This window comes from Lycorma delicatula, chromosome 2, assembly GCF_047948215.1.
Source record: "Lycorma delicatula isolate Av1 chromosome 2, ASM4794821v1, whole genome shotgun sequence".
NCBI classification, from domain to species: Eukaryota; Metazoa; Arthropoda; class Insecta; order Hemiptera; family Fulgoridae; genus Lycorma; species Lycorma delicatula.
In genome coordinates, this window is record NC_134456.1 from 238605752 (window position 1) to 238625338 (window position 19587).

At 28.6% G+C, this 19587-nt stretch overlaps 1 protein-coding gene across 3 annotated transcripts in view; it reads right to left on the reverse strand.

Moving 5' to 3' along the window:
- Positions 1-543: 543 nt before the first annotated feature.
- LOC142319790 (uncharacterized) overlaps positions 544-19587 on the reverse strand; it is a 96591-nt gene continuing 77547 nt past the window's right edge. For 2 of the 3 annotated variants that reach the window (XM_075357476.1, XM_075357475.1), the window contains 6 exons: positions 18965-19111; positions 12810-12938; positions 11769-11882; positions 8045-8173; positions 4716-4823; positions 548-3109 (listed from right to left, as the gene is read on the reverse strand). In XM_075357476.1, the coding sequence (XP_075213591.1) occupies positions 2876-3109; positions 4716-4823; positions 8045-8173; positions 11769-11882; positions 12810-12938; positions 18965-19111 (861 nt within the window). In that variant the 3' untranslated portion in view covers positions 548-2875. Of the gene's footprint in view, positions 3110-4715; positions 4824-8044; positions 8174-11768; positions 11883-12809; positions 12939-18964; positions 19112-19587 lie in introns of all 3 variants that reach the window. The other variant, XM_075357477.1, reaches the window with a different exon arrangement.

Genomic DNA, 19587 nt, shown 5'->3' on the forward strand with positions numbered 1-19587 from the left:
TCTTGCCTATAGGAACCATGAGAAATCAGGATGTCCTTAGAATATTAATTTTCAATTATGAGTTAAGAAATAGAAAAATAAGATGGTTGTGGAAAGAAATGGACTGAAGAAAAGAAAGAAAACGAGTCAAAACATAAAACAAAAAAAAAATGCTGATACAAATTATCTTTAACACTTTCCGTAAACAAGAAAATAAAGCATTCTTTTATGTCATTACAATAATGACATATAAAAGAATAAGAAGTATAGGCACTGTATAAACACACACTTAAATAACTATTTGACCATTAAACATAGAAAAATGACATTTTTAAAAATGATAAAACCTCAAAACTATCTATTTTTTTATATGAGGTCGCCACACTCAAATCCCAACGGTTGACACACTAAAAATATTAAATGAAAAGGATAAGATTACACATCATTTTTAAAACACATTGATCAAAAAACTTTTTTAAATACAAAAAGATAGTGATAAATCATATTTTATTTATTTAATGTGTTAAAAGATTCAAAACCACGATTCAAACTTAAAACCTGAATGTAGACACATATCTACCACTCCCACCATTTAGGTTGGACAAAGTGGGGAGCTTTAATTTAGTTTTATTCATTATAACTAATACAAGATAAACAATAAATTTTCATCTGATCACACTAAAATAAAAATCACAATTAGTTTTTACAAAAAAATGGTGTATGTTTTAAATAAAAATCAACCTATTTTCTGTGGAACACTATTTATTAAATTTAAAAAAATAAATAACATAGAAAGTAAACCTGTAAATTAATTGACAATACTAATATTTAACTGAACGTTAAAGTTTTCACAGACAGATTATAAAATCAAATTACATCATTCTGAAATCTTTTACACTTCAAAAACATTTTGATAAATTTTCTAATATCAATCATATTTGCGGAGTTAAAGTTAACTTATAGTAGAGATGCAGATAGAATTTCAGAGTGAATGACCTGGCATCAAGTCTATTGTTTAGGTTTGCAGCTCCTATCCGTTCTAAAATATTTTTCTACTGTAAACAGAATATGTTTGAGAATGTAATAAGAACTATTGTGATTTGAGACGTTTATTTTAAAATGTTATTTTTGTTTATTTTCAAGGTTATCAAACATTTTGAATCATGTTTGTTAATGTGAAAGAAAAAAGGACAATTATTCACAACCGGGATATAACAATAAAATCAATTTTTTTAAAGTTGACATACAAAAGAAGCAGTCATTTTTTTACATATATATATATATTGGTAAAAGATTAAAAACTAATAAAGATTTTAAGGTCAACATTGATAACATATTTAAAACGTAATTTTAGTATTGTTTTTAATACTAAAAAATTCATAAAAGTGGTCTAGACCACCTTTATGAATTTGTCAGTACCACAAATTATCTGATTGGCATGGTTCTGAGCTGAACAATCTGCATAACATCATCTGCATATAAACTAGAGTAATATATAAATCTACTTTTTTTTCTCTGTAAGTAGTTTTATAGGAAAGGCTGGCCTCTGTGGTGAGAGTTCTAGTGTCTAGGGGTTTAATCAGGATGTCCTGGGTGGTAAAAAATAAGAAAAATATAATGTTAAATTATAAAGATTAAATAAATTTTGTTGTACTTGTTTTATAAATTATGTACTCTTGAAAGAATGCTTTTCGTTTTTTCTCCTTAATCAAATTTCTTAACATAAGATTTTTAATGGTCATAATGGTTCATATTATTGAGATTTGTTTTTAAAGTACAACTCTCATTAAAGATGTTTGACAAACATTACAAACAATTTTTCTCCTTGATTGCAAATTAATATACCTTTAAATTGGAAAGATGATTAAAAACTTTTTGGAAGAAGTTACAAACAATTTTTCTCTTTTGCATGAGATCTACTAATATGTGTCCTTAAACTGTTTTTACGATTAAATGACTTTTGACAAAAGTTACAAATAAAACTTTCTTCCTTAGTATGAGTATTTAAATGTACTTTTAAAGAATATCTTTGACTATAAGTCTTCTGACAAACATGACAAATATAATTGTTTTCCTTGGTATGAATATTTAAATGTAATTTTAAAGCAGATCTTCGATTAAAAGTCTTCTGACAAACAGTACAAACATAATTTTTTTCTTTATCATGAGTATCCATATGTGTCCGAAAACTGTTTTTATGATTAAATGACTTTTGACAAAATTTACAAATATAGTTTTTTCCTTGGTATGAATATTTAAATGTAATTTTAAAGTATAACTTTCATTAAAAGTCTTCTGACAAAAGGTACAAACATAATTTTTCTCTCTTGTATGAGTATTAATATGAACCTTGTATCTGTTTTTATTATGAAATGATTTTTGACAAAAGTTACAAATATAATTTTTTTCCTTGGTATGAATATTTAAATGTAATTTTAAAGCAGAACTTTGATTAAAAATCTTCTGACAAAAGGTACAAACATAATTTTTCTCTTTTGTATGAATATTAATATGCGCGTCTAAAGTGTCTTTACGATTAAATGACTTTTGACAAAAGTTACAAATATAATTTTTTTCCTTGGTATGAGTATTTAAATGTGATCTTAAAGTAGATCTCCGATAAAAGGTTTTCTGGCAAAAAGTACAAACATAATTCTCTTTTGCATGAGTTCTACTAATATGTGTCCTTAAACTGTTTTTATGATTAAATGACTTTTGACAAAAATTACAAATATAATTTTTTTCCTTGGTATGAACATTTAAATGCAATTTTAAAGCAGAACTCCGATTAAAAGATTTCTGACAAAAGTTACAAATATAATTTTTCTCTTCATTATGCATAAGGTGGGTTTTTAAATCGTTATCATGAATAAGAGACTTTTCACAAAAATTACTATTATTTTTTTTTGTTTTTACAATGAAAGTTAATGTGTCTCTTTAAATAACATTTACATCGGAATCCTTCATCGCAATATTCACAAACCAAATTCTTTCCCTTCTGGAAAAATAACATGTTTTCACTACTTAAATTCTGCACTAAATTTTCTTCTGTCGTTACATCACCATATGCACACTTACATTCATTGGATATGTTGGTACTTCCCTTGATGTTTCCTTTATCGATAGTAACCTGTAAAATTAAAAATAACTAATAATTACAATCGCAAATGAAAGAGACAAATCAAAAATCAATGTCCGATTATGACGGAATAAAAATGGCACCATCAGTCTGTTTTTTCATGGAGCCCACTGTTTGAAGGCAAACGTACCTCAACTGCTTGAAAACTTTGTTGTTCCTCAGATTCCTGCAGGATACAGTTTCCAACAAGATAGTGCTTCACACATTTTTATTGAGATGTTACCATGTTTTTGAACAAGGCTTCCCTGGATGTTGGATCAGATGAGAGGTCCAACTGCATATCCAACTAGATCTCCCACATATCATCAGTCTTTTGGACTTTTTTGTTTGGGATTTTATTACAAGTTGTAACAAAGAAAAGTTTGAGATTTGTACAATTTAAAACAAAAAATTGCTGTAGGCAACATATATATATATATATATAATTAAGTAAAGAATAATTAAAACATTATTTTTTGATTAACTATTATTCATTTATGAATTAGTTTTTAATTATTTATTAAGTTTATCTGGTAATAGATTGTTTAGAATGTTACTAGCAAAGATAAGGTACCTTATTATTGGTTTTTTTATGTTTAACTTTTGTTTTAATGCTGTGATTACTGGTATGTTTTATCAATAATGGAGAAACCTAAAACCCATATTTTTAACAAGAATGGATGACTTCAGACCTAATGCTTTGGGTCAGTAACACTGTATCTCAACATAACATAAAAAAAAAACACATTTTTAATCATAATATAAATACCAGTGAACCAATTTTTATTTTATTTGTACAAAATTACTTGTCATGCAAAGGGGCTTCCAGTGAGGTATCACAACCTACATTGTCTCATTTAAAAAAAATAAGTTTTCAACTCCTAAAAATTTTGAGAATACTTAAGAGCAAAATTTTGTGTTTGTAATTTGAAAAATAATTTTCAAAGTTTTAATCTACAGATTATGATTATTCCAAATGGTTTAAGAAGTAATATCAATAACTTTATAGTTAGTTTGTTGGACTGGATTTTAATAAAGTACAACCTAAATGGTTTTCACACCTACTGAGCGAATGGGAGGGTGGATTTTAATTTTCTTTTCACCAAAATTCATTATTTTTTTCGGTTTGTCGATTAATGTAATTAAATGTTACTATTGCCATTTAAGATTTTTGAATTGAAATAGGTATAGTGGAGAGGGCGAGTTCCACCCCTTTGAAAATAATTTTAAAAAGGTTCCCTCCGAGAATGGCAAACAGAAATATGATGGAACTGATAGCTATTGAATAATAATGTGGTAGCTTTTTACACAGACTTCTGTAAAACTAATTATACAAGCAAATTTCTACATAATGTACTTTTTGTACCATATTACTATATCTCTTTTTCTTTTATTGTACATACGTTCCAAATTTCTTCTTAATTTTACTAAAATACATTTACTTTTTAACTTTAATTTTTTTACTTAGTGTCTTACCCATTTAACATTAGAATGATATGTACAGTATATATGATAAACCTTTTTTAAATTATCCTTTTCAATCATCCAGATTTGGCCTAGCAAAGATTCATCTGGATAATTGGTGTTTCACTGTATGAAAAATCTAATATACCCTTACCACTTCATTATCAACTAAATTGGTCTCTTCAATTGCTAAAATATCTTTTTCGATGTCACCATTACTAATATCAAGTAGTTCCTCTTCCAGTTGTAGTAAATCTTCTTGCTGTAACAAAAAGCAAAACATAAATGCTTTTATCACAATTACAAAGTTCCATAAGCTTCAAAAACAACATAAATCTACTTTAAAATTAAATAATGAAATTGAATTCAGTGTGTCATAAATGATGTCGGTGAAGCGGCAAGATAAATGAGATGTCTTGTGTTAGACAACTAAACACAAATTAGAATGCATAGAAGTAGTAAGGAAAGGAAAGAAGGTAATGCTTCCAAACGTTGTCAATGATTATATATTTATGGACAGAGTTGATAGGATGGATCAAATGCTGAGCGCATTCCCACTCGAAAGAAAAGACAATAATGGTTGATATAAAAGCAGTTCTGCCAACTTTTAAATATCACTATGTTCAATGCTTTGTTTTACAAAAGAAAAGCGGTGGCAAGTACAATTCTCTTCAATTCATACAGCAAATTACTAAAATTCATCAATTCTTATAAACAAAAAAAATATTGTTAAAGACTGAGATGAATTAAAATTTAAATTTATTATCTTAGAAAAAGAATAAAAATAATTAAACATAATAATACTATAACAAATGACTGCCCATACTCATCATTAAGATTCAACATTCTAGATTTAGTAATGTGAAGAAGATACAAGAATATGAAGATGATGTAAATAAATAATATTTATATTGTTGTACACCTTTATGCTTAGTATATTGTCGCATGTTTCGTGGCTCGATCAGAATATTGAGAGGTGGACAATTTAGAATGTTTATATAATTACAACTTACTGGTTTAAAATGTCATAATTATAACCAGACAAATTAATAATAATAAGTGACAATAATAAAACAAATAGTGAACACAATTATTAATATAGTAATTACAACCACAATAATAATCAGGATAATAGTAGTAAATGATAATAGTACGTGTCAATAACAAATCCAAATAAATAATGTAATCAACAAAGAATAACAATCAAAATATTACACATCAAATAGTCATAAGTGTCAATAGTAAATACAGATTATATACATAGGACAGATTTCAAAAAATCATTCAGAATTTATTCCAGGTAGAAAAAACAAAACTAGAATCAACTCATTAACAAAAGAAACTGCTAGTTTTAACCCTTTTTAAACACTTTGTCTTATATTAACAAACGATCTTATAAATTTCACTTGCAAATACCCTTGCTATCTACCTAAAGTTTATCGCATTATTTCTTCCACTTATACACTTATAGTTTTACTATAACTCACCGATAGTATTTCTTGTTTACTGGAATTACTCGTGGCATCATCTTAGTCTTATCGAACTGGATTCAAGACTCTCCTTGGTGGACTGACGTCTTGCACTCCCATCTCGCAGACACACCTGTGACTCTCATTCGCTGGACTGGTTTGCAAAACTCCACCGAACTCACACAACTCGCAGCCTCTCCTTGCTGAACTGCCCTTGTGGGACTGACGTCGTAACACCTTGCAGACTGGTTCTAATAGAACTCTCTTTTAGCCGGTCTTACTGAGCTATTTATACTTCTAGCCTCTTTACCTACCAGACTGGACCCAACTCATAGTGTGAAAACTTTTGTTCGTTCAAGGCTTTTGTTCCCATGAATTCCAAACCTGGCCTCTTCTCACCATAAAACAGGTGTTCACTGCATGTTAACAGGCAGTATAACAAAGGATAATTGTTAAACGACCATACTTTACAAAAAGTTTCTCCTTTTTGTCCCTTTCTGGATTCCTGCAATTGTACTTAACATTACTTTTATAATCGGTAGCAATCCTTTACTCAGCCTCACTATACCGGTCTTGTTACAATATGGTATAAATTGGAGTAAAAAAATACTTTTATATCTGTTATGTTGTTAACACTATTTTGTAACAACTTAAATAATACAAAAACATGTTAAATAATCTTAGTATTAATGTTATGACTATAATTATAAATTTACCCTTAAGTTTGCCTTCCTTAGTTTTGATTAGCTCTGTTATAGGATTTTGTACAGACTGACAATGCAGCATCCCATGAAAGTCAAATTTTCATATTAGGTTTTTAGGGTTCTGTTATTATGTTTGGTGATTATTTTTTTGTTATTTGAGGTTATTTGGCACAGTGGTAAGTATGTTGGTGATTAATTGAATCCAGACTAGGCAACTTAAAAAAAAGCAATACATTATTTGAAAAATTTAAACACTATTGAAATAAGTCTTTGGTTCAATAAGAAATTTTTTATTGATCTTTATTTTACTGGGTTTTTCAACTGACTTTTCTGCAATTCATTTAACAAAAACACATATGACACTTAAGCAGGATGACTGAATATGATAAACTCGCTAAGAAAATTTTCAACATCATCAAGCCAAGTAAATTAAAGTCCATTTGGATGAAAGAAACACAAGACAACCTGGAACGACTGCAAATCTCAGAAGAAGAAATCAAGCACAGAAGAAAATTTATGGATGAAATTAGAAATAGGAAAATTGAACAAGAGCAAAAACGACAAACAATAGAAAGAAGATGAACTGAGGAGAGGAAGAAGAAACATATAGTGAACAGATGAAGAGGTTTTAAAAAGAGAAGGAAGTAGAGCCATGATGGTTAAGTTCACATGCTCTCCTAAAAGGTAATAATCAGAAATAATACTACATATGAGTTTAGAAATGGATCGGATGTAATCCAAAATTTACAAACTAGATAATAATAATAGTAATGAAAAGATAATACACTGGGACACCAATTTTCCAGATGATAACTGGACTGCTTAAAATCCAGACAAAGAACTTAAAAAAAAACTAGTACATTATTTAAAAAAATTAATTAGTATTCAAACAAATCCTTGCTTCAATACCACTTATTTTTATCAATATTTTTTATACTGGATTTTATACTGGAACTGCCTTTTTTGCTATTGTATACTTATATATACTTTTTTAGCAAAAATATATAACTGGCCTTTGTAGAACTAATTATAAAAGTAAATTTTTATACTTATTTTTTGTATCATATTACTATATATCTTTTTTCTTACGTTGAACATTGTATTTTCATTTTCAAATTTCTTCTTAAATATGTTTACTTTTTCCATTTAATTTTTTTTTGCTTATGTCTTACCCATTAAATATAAAATTATAAGTGCAGTTTATAAGATAAAACTTTTTAAAATTATTCTTTTCAATTATCCACATTTGGCTTTGCCAGGTCTATCTGGATAATTGGTGTTCCACTGTACGCAAAATCTTACACTCTTACCGCTTTATTTTCAACTTTTAAATTTTCTGATTTAACTAAGTCAGTCTCTTCAATTGCTAAAGGATCTTTGTCAATATCACTGTTACTAACATCAAGCAGTTCCTCTTCCAGCTGCAGTAAATCTACTTGCTGTAACAAAAAGCAAAATATGAATGCTTGAAAGTAAATATGTTTATGACTGTATAATTTATGAAATAAAAATAAATCGCATCTTTAAATCGCTTAACACTTACATAAATAGTGCAGCCACAGTTACATTATTACTATTATTATTAGATGACTTTAAGATGCCGGGTTTTGCTACGTGTTATCAAAAAATACTGCTACTCACCTTACATATTCTTTAAAAATTGTAATCTTTTACAATCAAATAATTGTTAAAACTCTTGAGGTAAATTCTCATGATTTTGTTTTTTCTAATCTTACTCGCATTAATGTTAATATTGCTTATGCTGAAATTTTTTTATCAGGATAAATATCATTTACCTTAGAGATAACGTTATCTAAGATTTTGAATTCTAATTTTATACCTCATAAAATCTTACCAGAAATAAAAATATTAATTTTGTAACATTCACTAAATGAGAGTTTGATTGTAAATAATACTTATTCTTTTATATTAGTAACCTTGAAGTTTGTACATGGAACATGGAAACTGAATTTTATAGCATAAAAGAAATGCCATGCCTGAAAGGGATTAGATATTAACCACAGATAAACAAATTTTTTTAAGGAATTGCAGTTATGTATTAACAATATTGTTGATTATCATGTACCAAAAATATTTATAAAAAAACTTAATTTTCAAAGTGGTTATCACAGCTGATAACTTATTATCACAATTATTAATAATAAAAACTTCCAAAGATTCAAAAACAATATAGATCTACTTATAATTAAGAATTATTTAAGAACAAAGTATATGTAATATTGTTAGTCACAAAGATTTATTTTTTAATTATACTGTTTCGTTGAGAAATCTTTATCCAACGATTCAAAATACAAATTACCCACCCCTTTGCTTGAGGATAAAAATGAAAAAAATTAGGCCTCAACGCCAAAGAAAATTGAAAAATTATAGAAGTACTTCAAAAGATTATTAAACTACCTTGAACTCGAGGAAAGATTTCGATTCCAAAATCCAGCAACATGAAAAAAAAAAACAACCACCCAGCTGGACAGATGATCGCCTTCACGATGATAGTCTACTTCACTACTCTAGCAAGCACTATGTTGTTTGTGTCTAGTGGGCCTGTTACCACCACACAACTCGCATGCTAATTGGCCGATATGATGTTATATTAGGTGATTTACCTAGTTCTGTTGGTTTCAGCTATTTTCCATAGATCCAGAAAATATTCAAGTTTGAGAATAGATGTAAAGCAATAATAATTATAAATAGCTACACAAGTACTTTATGACAAGTGAAGTCACCATTGTATATAGTTTATGAATTAGATGGTATGCGAACAATGAAGATATTGGGGGATTTTAATAGTTTAATTATAAAAATATTAGCATCTAATTTTACAAAAGCAGCAAAATATGTTTGTTCTGCATGAAAACATAAAGTTTTCATTAAAAACAGCTGTTGGGTTGTGTATGAGATTTCCACTCATATTTTTTATTTATATATTTACATTTACATTTATATAATCATGCAAGCAATCTGTAATTTTTTTAAACAACTTTCAAATTAAAAGATTTTTGGAAGAACTTCAAATTAATTCACCTCAACAAAGCAGTACTTGTTGATAACACTTCCTATCTATATCAATACTGTTATACAAAGAGGAAGAGCACTTTTGTTTGTTAGGGATAAACAGAAAAACTACTCTATCAATCGCAACCAAATTTTTACCCGTGTTTCTCAGCATATTGAGGTTTTTTGATATCTTTCTGATGCAGAAAAAAATATATGTATGTAGTAGTGGAGATTTGCCAGTTGAAGCAAAAACTTTAATGAATTGAATAAATGAACTGTGAGTCTGTATCACTGTTTGAGCTGATGATGCGTATCAGTCAATTGAATAATATTACAAGTACGAGTAATATTAAATAATTTAAAAGATTTCTGTTTAACATAAGGCTTCCTGTGGAGACTGCGTATGAGGCTAGAGTGGTGAGATATACGTGCATCTCATGGGAAACTAGACCAATCATTAACATCAACGGGTAACAATCAGGATGCCCCTAGGGCGTTGTTTTGGGAGGTGCAAATGGTGCTCTTGTAACATCTCTGCAAACAATTGTCAAATTTTCAAAATTCGAACAGGGTATTTTTTAGTAGGTTAAAAGCTAACTTTTGCATGAATCAGGTACACTCTCCAGATCATAATAATTTGGAAATGTATATATATATATAGTCTGTTTGTAAACGCATCATGCAAGAACCAAATGACCAATTATTTTCGAATTTGCAGGATAAACTCGTGTTATCCCAGAGAAGGTTTTAATCCTTCAACCGAGTCCGTAGCTCCCAGGGTGGGTGAAGTTGTGGATTAAAGATATTCATTAAGGAAAATATAGATTAATCCTTTTACTTCATTACTATATTTCTGCTACTATTGCAAAGAAATGTTATGAATTTTTTGTCATCAAAGGTATGAGTACTTTAGTTACCACAGTTTTTATTATTCTTTATTTTGTAATTTAGTTTCTTTTTCAGGTTTCTGTAAAGCCAGAATAATATAATTATTATTTATCAGTATTATTCTCACAACCATGAGGATAACATACAATGCGAAGGACTAGAAGGTGGAGCCCTCTGAGTGGATGGCAACCTAAGCAAACTTTGCGGTGTCCAGGGTGCCAGTCCAGGTAAATTGGGAATGGCTAGCGAAGCGACATCTGCAGCCATGGGGTAGGCTAAGATTCACCTGGGTTTATCTGAGCCCTGAAGGGTCTAGATTCTGGTTAGACAGCTTGGTATTTTATACGAGACCTAACATGTGCTTAATCCCTATTTAGGCAACCAAGTTAGAGAGGATCATGGGTTTTTTATACAGAAATTAAAAAAACCTTTAAATGAACATTTTTGAACATACATTTTTTATAACGTTATAATGCTGTACAAATATAAAACCCTCTACACTACCGTATTTTTAAAATTGCACTAACAATAACTGAAGGTGAAAGTTCACAAAAAAAGTGAAGTCATTGATAACATTTTGCATCAGATGACTGTCAGTATGATTACTTTAGCATTTCTGCAACCTGTCTGCAGGGTAATAACTTCAAATATCTTTTGTAATAATATGAAAATGTGTTAGTTTTCCTAATGTAAATACAGAATTAAATTTTATTTTATTTTTATTTCATTAATAAAATTATATGTCATGACTGTTTAATCTGTATCGGGTAAGGTTTAATTACTAACCTAATAAATATTCAAATATGACAAATGATTTCAATTAACAACCGATTACCCAGAGCTTATTAAAATGAGAACTCTATCAACAAGTTAAAATACACACATTTTAGACATCACTGAAGTTTAAAAACAACATTTTTGCCCTCACGCATTAACAATTTATCATTTACACACAACTTAATACGTCCGTATTAATTAAATAGAAATAAATAAAATTAAAAACAATCTTTTTAAAACAGAACTCACAGAAATGAAAAAAATACATTAATTAACAAGGAAATACAGTAATAAAATTAACAGGAGACAAATCAATCATATTTGTTACAATATCCAATAATAATAAATACTTACATGATCTGGATAAAATTCTACCTCTTCTTCTGTCTTCACAGTGTGTAAATAATTTATTTCAAGTTCATCGGTTTTCATGTTAAGATTAAGCTGCGGTAAAACTTTCTCAGATTCCTTTAAAAAGAAGATAAAGAAAAACCCTTATAAACTGTGAAAACAAACTAATATTTAATACATATAACCTGTCAGAGAAAGGTTACTGTTTTTATTCTGATAATTATTATTGCCTCTGAACTTGCTTTGGCTTTGAGCGAATGAAATACGGACTTACGGGTAATGTAAGAAAATACAGGCATAGTATTCCAAAACATAAATTGCAAAAGAAATTAAACAACAATGAAATTCATGCAGAGTGTGATAAGGTGGAAAAAATGTTGTTGAAGCGGCAAGATAAACGAGATGTTTTAGGTTTGACAACTAAACACAAATTGGATTGTGTAGAAGTAGTATGGAAAGAAAGAAGGCAATGGATCCAGATGTTATCAAAGGTTATTATATTATGAAGGTTATGACCTGTATATATATATATATATATATATATTAGTCTCTTAAATAACTGCAATTTGTTCAACTAGTGTGAACAATAAAGCTACCCCACCATGGCTCAATGACATGAGGATATGTATGACATGTAAAAAAATGTGTAGTCTTGTACACTCAAATCTTTGTTTCAACAAGAATTCTTTTTTCTATCTTTATTTTAAGGGTTTTTTTTTACTGCCTTTTTGGCAATTCATATAGAAAAAACTATATATAGATAAACTATATATGCTATAGTATACTATATATATATAGGACTTTCCTTAAGTAATTACAAAAGCAAATTTCTACACATTGCATTTTTTGCACCACATTACTGTACCATATTAATTTTTTTTTACATTGTACATATGTTAAAAATTTATTTTTAATTTTACTATATATATATATATATATATATTAAATTTTTTAAATTATCTTTTCCAGTTATCCAGATCTGGCCTTGCAAAGGTTCATCTAGATAATTGGTGTTCCAATGTATGCAAAATCTAACACCCTTACCACTTCATTTTCAACTTTTACAGTTTTTGATTTAACTGAGTTTGTCTCTTCAATTGCTAAAGGATCTTTTGGAATATCACCATTAATCGTATCAACCGGTTCCTGTTTCAGTTGTACTAAATCTACTTGCTGCAACACAGAACAAAAAATGAATGCTACAAAGTAAATGTTTATGATTTTTTGTATAATTCATAAAATAAAAATAAACTATACCTCTAATTCACTCCCCCCTCCACACACACATGCACATTAACTATGTAGCCACAGTCAAATTATTATTATTATTATTTGGTGACTTTAATGGCCCAGGCTTTGTATGAGAAAACCTAGAAAATGTTTGTTAGGCCAAATTTAATCATCCAAATTCAAACGTTAAAAATGCACTCACCTTACAGATTTTTTCTACATATTGTAATCTTTTACAATCAAATAATTTTTTCAACTGTTGCAGTAATTCTATCGATTCGGTTTTTATAATCTTACAAACATTAGTGTTAATATTGTTTTTATGGTGAAATTTCTGTGACAAATATAATTTACCTTTAAAGATAATGTTACCTACGATTTTAAATTCTAATCTTATATCTAATGAATACATACCAGATTATAAAAATATAAATTATGTAAGATTCAACATTTAATGAATGATAGTTTGACCCTAAATATCTATTTATTTTTTGTTGTCACATAAGCTTAAAGCTTGTGTGTTGAATATGGAAATGGAATTTTATAGCGTATGAAACATGTCGTGCCTCACCGGAATTTTATATTGATCATGATATAAAAATCTTTGCTGAAGAGTTGCAGCTACGTATTACAGTGGTCACTATGAAAGATGGCGCTTGTGTTTAAACTATTGCATCTTAGTTTAAAAAAAAAAAATCACACAATAAAAATGAAGGTATCAGAAACTCCAATTATTTTTGCACTAACTGGATTCAGCCGATTTTAGTTAGTCATTCGTTTGAAAATTAGGGGCGTGAAAGGTGAATTTCTTGCAGTTTTTTTTGAAAACATGAACTTTAAATTGCTATAAAATCCAAACCAATAATAAAAAGCTTCTATTTTTAAAATTAGATTAAACAATTGTTTCTCAATAATTGTAATTAAGATTTAGCCAAAAACTACTACTATTTAAGCATACAGGTTGTTTTCAGGTAAAATCATCACATTTCGGTTAACATTAGGTGTAAAAAAAATAAATTTCCATTAATATCAGGCATTAATTTTGTAGAATTTTTATTTGTTGAGTTGGATTAATAAACATTCCTGTTTTATGGTGAGGATCATAATAATAGATTTAAAATTGTGGAAATTGGAAATATGTGAAGGGCTGAAGAAGCATTCTCAGTAGGCAGTACAGTCTCAATATTGATTACAGTATATTAATATTATGTCATTGTATATTAGTAAAAATCAATTGCAATGCCAGTCTTCAGTCTGATGGGTTCATTAAGCCCTTAGCTATGATATCTAATAAATCATACGAATATTTTATTTTGATATGTTCAGTTCGTGCTGGTTTCTTAGCAAGTTTATTTAACAGTATCGCCCTATGTCAAAGACAGTTTAGAATAGTAAGTTAAGCATTTTTTTATTGGGTAATAAGTTAAAGATTTTTTTGTAATTTCTCTGTAACTATCTTAAGTGTAATATGAATGAGATGGAGACACCTTTGTTTACTGGTCAACAAGGCTGTACAATTAAGAGTGGTTTGAAAAAAGCAATCTGCAATAAATAAACATTTTTTCAAAAGCTATAAGACTTTGAATTCCGTAGTGCAATTTACTTTGATAAAGTTCATGAACCCATCACCGAAACATGAACATTAGATGAAGGTCACTACAAAGGATATGTAGGAGTGCTATTGTAATGACAGTTGCATTCAGTTTGAAATGCCAAGGAAAATAGGACACGGAATGCAAATCTGTTACTGGAATATTTCAACAGTCGTGCATTGTGCACAATCTTATACCAGTACTACCCCTACCGTTCAGAATGAAATCCCTACCATTAAGAACTTCAAAGAGGAAGTACGGGAAAACTGGATGTAAATCTATCGTCTACGACCGTTCGCCGTATTGTGAAAAAAATTGGTTTTTGTTATTAAAAAAAAAAAAACTGAAGATGGTCAACATTTCTTGATGGAAAAACCAGATACTGCATTAAAAAGAATTGAATTTTAAATATATTTCACAAATTAAAAGTGTCATGTGATGATCAAATATATTTGATGATCATATATTTTACATAGATAAGACATGGCTTAATGAAAATCATTTTCATAAATGCATATGGAAAGATTCAAAGAAAATTACACATTAAAACTAAAATGTTCATCAGAAAGGCAGTCTAATAGTATGTCATGCAGGTTCAGCTAAAACAGGATTCTTAAACAACGTAAGGTTTACAGCAGTAAATTGAAAGCCTGTTCTTCAGATTATCATTCAGAAATGAATAGGGACAGTTTTAAAAATTGGTTTACAAATGAATTTTTAAATTATTTACAAGGAAGTGTAATAAGAATGGAAACGCAACTTATCACCCGTTTGCGGTAAATAAAGTTACTACCAACAACTGGAGGAAAGCTGAAATCCAGTAGTGGTTTCCAGAAAAAATGGTTGCTTGCAACTGCTTTTACACTTTTTAAGTTTCATAGTTAAAATAAATGTATAATGTTAACTGATATGATTTTTTAATACCTTTATGTAATCTGTTGTTCTTTTTATACAGATGAGTCTTTGATAGAAATATTGCAAACAGTTGCAAAAATAGATGAAAATAACAACACCAACAGTATAATAATAATGCAAAAATTATACTTCATAATATTAACAAAGTATAAAGTATCTGATAAAACTGTGTGAAAGACAATATTAACCATGCCTGCATGTCGCTGGTCATAATAGCAACAAACAGGATACATGCTCAACTATTAGCTGCGACTGTACTTTTTGAATGATCTTTTCAAACCTTTCCAAACTCAATTAAAAGCTTAATATTAAATACTTTATTTTCAAAATATCGTCAACTTATTCAAATTGTTTCCATGATTATAATGATGCGTTTCCCCCCCAAAAAAATAATCATTGAAACTAAAGATAGGTTGTCTCGTAAGAAACACTGTATGTTTAAATAATACTAGTTTTGGGCTAAATCTTAATTAAAATTATTAAGAAACTTTCAAACATAGAAAATTTATATTTTTAAAGTTTAGGAATCTTTATCTGATGATTCCAAAGATTTTTTTAAATTTGCTAATAATAATGACAACAATAGATCTATCTACCTTGTATGCTTTTTGAAATGAGTATGCTAATAAGGGCACTGGTATTGTACGTTTTTGCTAAACAAAATTTGGGAGTGAATACTAGCAATGATTTTTCCTCAACTAAAATTACATTTAACTGCTGCAGTTAAACATTAACTGAGAATGATGTTGAAAGGGGCCATTTGATCTAATAATTCTTTGACAGGCCCAGAATATATTCATCCTCTTTTAGTGAAGAAATGCTCTGCCTTTTTTATACAGTTTTTAACTAAGCTCTTCAATCATTCTTGAAATGCTCTTCTTTTCCTAAGACAAGGCATACATTTAGGTTCTACAATTTTCATAGTATTTATAAATGTCATCAGTTTCATTACACACTACTCATATTTTTATTTTTTATTTTTTGCAGATATGAAATTGTTTAAGCCTATTATTATAAATCTAGCTGATATTCAATTACTTCGTTGACTTGAACTTTGTATAAAAATTAACTTATATATTATTTCTTCCAACTTAAAAAAAATTGATTTCATACTCAATTTAGAAGGTTTGCAAATGTTGATATAACTGTGTAACTGAATAATACAAAAGCTATCTTCTATTAAAGACTTAGGTGTAGGTTTTGATACAAAGTTATCCTTCAGTCAATACGAAGATTATACTGTAAGACACTAAAAATAGTAAATTTAATTAAGATTCTCTACAAATTTTAGAAATATCAACTCGGGAGAATTTTTTTGGTTATGCATTTTATATACTGTAGTACTAAATTATGGCTCTGTTGTCTAGTGACCTTTTGCCGACTTGCAATTAAAATTACTAGAAATACCACAGAGAATTTTTCTTAGATATGCAGCCTATAAAATCTGTGATTCTATGCACTTTACCGATCATTAACTTTATTAATATTTTTAATTTGTTAAAAATACCAAGAATTGAATCACCTATGACAAGTACAGATTAATATTTGCTAATAAAACGTTTAGTAGTTATTTTGACTATCCTAAATTATTTCAGTTTTGACTTACATATAATAATGACTAGACTGCTTAGGCATAATTTTCAATATTTTCTTGGTTCAATCAAATCTCATATATCATCTATTACTAGACTACCTTTACTGTGTAAAGTACACTTACAGTACAGTTAATACCTTATCAAGAGCTATTCTAACTTATGAATGATAATTTTGTTAAGTACTTATGTTTTTTTTTTTTAATATGATATTGTATTCATGGGTTTCATGCCTGTCTATTTCAATTAAATAAATAAGTACATTAAAATTTACCACACTTACCAAATATCAATCACCCAGCCTTTGCTTTAGGGTAAAAAGAGAAAATTAGGCCATAACAACAAAGACAACTGCAAATTTCCGGCAAGTACTTTGAAAAATTACTAAACTACCAAGAACCTGAGGTAATATTTCAATTCCAAAATCTAGCAACATGAACTGAAAAACCCAAAATACATAATTAAATGAAAATAGACAAAATCACCCAGAAATTAAATTATAAGGAAGCAGATGATAACTTAACTGCAGTAGAATTACAGGAAGAATCATGAAAAAAACAAGAGAAAACTGAAGAACTTGCTAGAAGAGATATAGAAAACTGAACAAAATCTCACAAGACTGGAAAAATGCATTAATACATAAACTACACAAATAAGAAGATGAAACGTAAGTAAACAACAACAAATGAATTTCCTTCTTACCTGTGACAAATAAAATCCTTTGAAATGCACTTCGAAATATAATTGAATTAATATAGACTTAACAACTGGGAGAATATGAAGAAGGATTCAGAAAAGTAAGATCATGTGTAGAGCAAATCTTGAACCTTTAAACAATAAGGGAAAAATTACAAGCCATAAAACTAAGTAATTGTCTTCGTAGATTCAAAAAGGTATACAACTCAATCTACAGAACTTCCTTATTCAAAGTTCCTAGAAGAATTTGGTGTGGATCCCAACGCAATTAACATTACTGAACAGACTCTTCCAATCACAAAGTTAGAACTAAAATTGGGAAAATAAGATGAAAAAAGTTGGAACACACCACTAAATAAAATTGAGTCTGAAACTGAAAGGAATTGTAATAACTGCTTAGCCTTTGCTGAAAATATTACAATTTTCTTACAGAACCTTGAAAAGGCAGCAGAACAAGTAAACCAACTAAAATAATTTGCAAGGGAAATAAGGTTAAAAATTTCTTTGAAAAATGCAGAATTCATGACCAACCAAGATTCTTCCGAGTCCCTAAAAACGAAATATGGAAAATCAATCAAGTTAACAAATTTAAATATATGGGAGAAATAATCCAAATTATTGATTTGGATAAAAAAGCCAATCAAACAAGAAAGAGAAAAATAAAATTAGCCTACCAACAAAGGATATTTTCAACAAGAACATCTCGGTGCCAAAATCAGACACTAAAATACATTAATCAAACCGGAGGACCCTGTTTGCATCATCAGACGCATCTTCAGTTTGAAATCAGATAAAATAAATCAAATAGAAAAATACAGTAAAAACTTGAGAAAGATTCTAGAACCAAAGTAACAAAAACATTTACATATACAATGAAACCGAGAAAAGGTCAATTTCATCAGAAAAAAGAGGGCCAAATCTTTTTTCAGTCTCACAAAACAGATTTTCAACCACATTTAATGAAAAAAAGAATGGAAATATCAATACAGTTCAGTGGTTGTAAATGAAAATAAAAATATTTTTTCAATACAGAACAATGTTCAGAAAACCAGTAAAGATTTCACAGAAAGCTAGAAAAAAGAAGGGAAAAATAAAGAAAAGAATGAAGAACTGTTGGAAAACCAGGAAAGAAGATATGCAGAAGAGAAATAAAAAAGAAAAGAAAAGAGCTTACATGCTCATGCGATGTGTTAGTTTCAGTCACTGGTAACAGAAGCCATATCATTTGTGCCGCATTATCCTGTTCAGTCACTAATTTAATATTTTTATTAAGAAGCACAGCTTCATTAGTAAAAGTATTATTTACAGGCACATTCATTATCTGTAAAGAAAAACAAAATTAAAATAAATAACCATAATAAAAATAGACCTTAATAAAAATACCTTTGACTCTTTTACACCTGTCATAAACAGCTCTCTTATAATTCCTTAATGATTTTTGTTTGTCTATGTTTTATGGTGGCTTAAGTGAGGTTATATTTGATGCTGATGCAAGCTTTCTCAATGAAAAACTTAAGAACACAAGAACAGACCAATGATATTAACAGATGATGCTATATACATGGCTCAAATTAATCTCTCTAAGAGGCCATGTGAAATGGCCCTTGGCTCACTGATTCTTTGATTTGTGGTAATGTATGTGATTTTTATTCTTTAAATATATTTTTTAACAATTATTTTCTGCCACTGCTAAGTTTTCTATTTGTTTTCATTTAGCTCCAGATTCAGTTTGTGTGTTTTGTTTTTTATTAAACTAAATTTCTGTTTAATTTTAATAAATGTTATTTCACATTCATT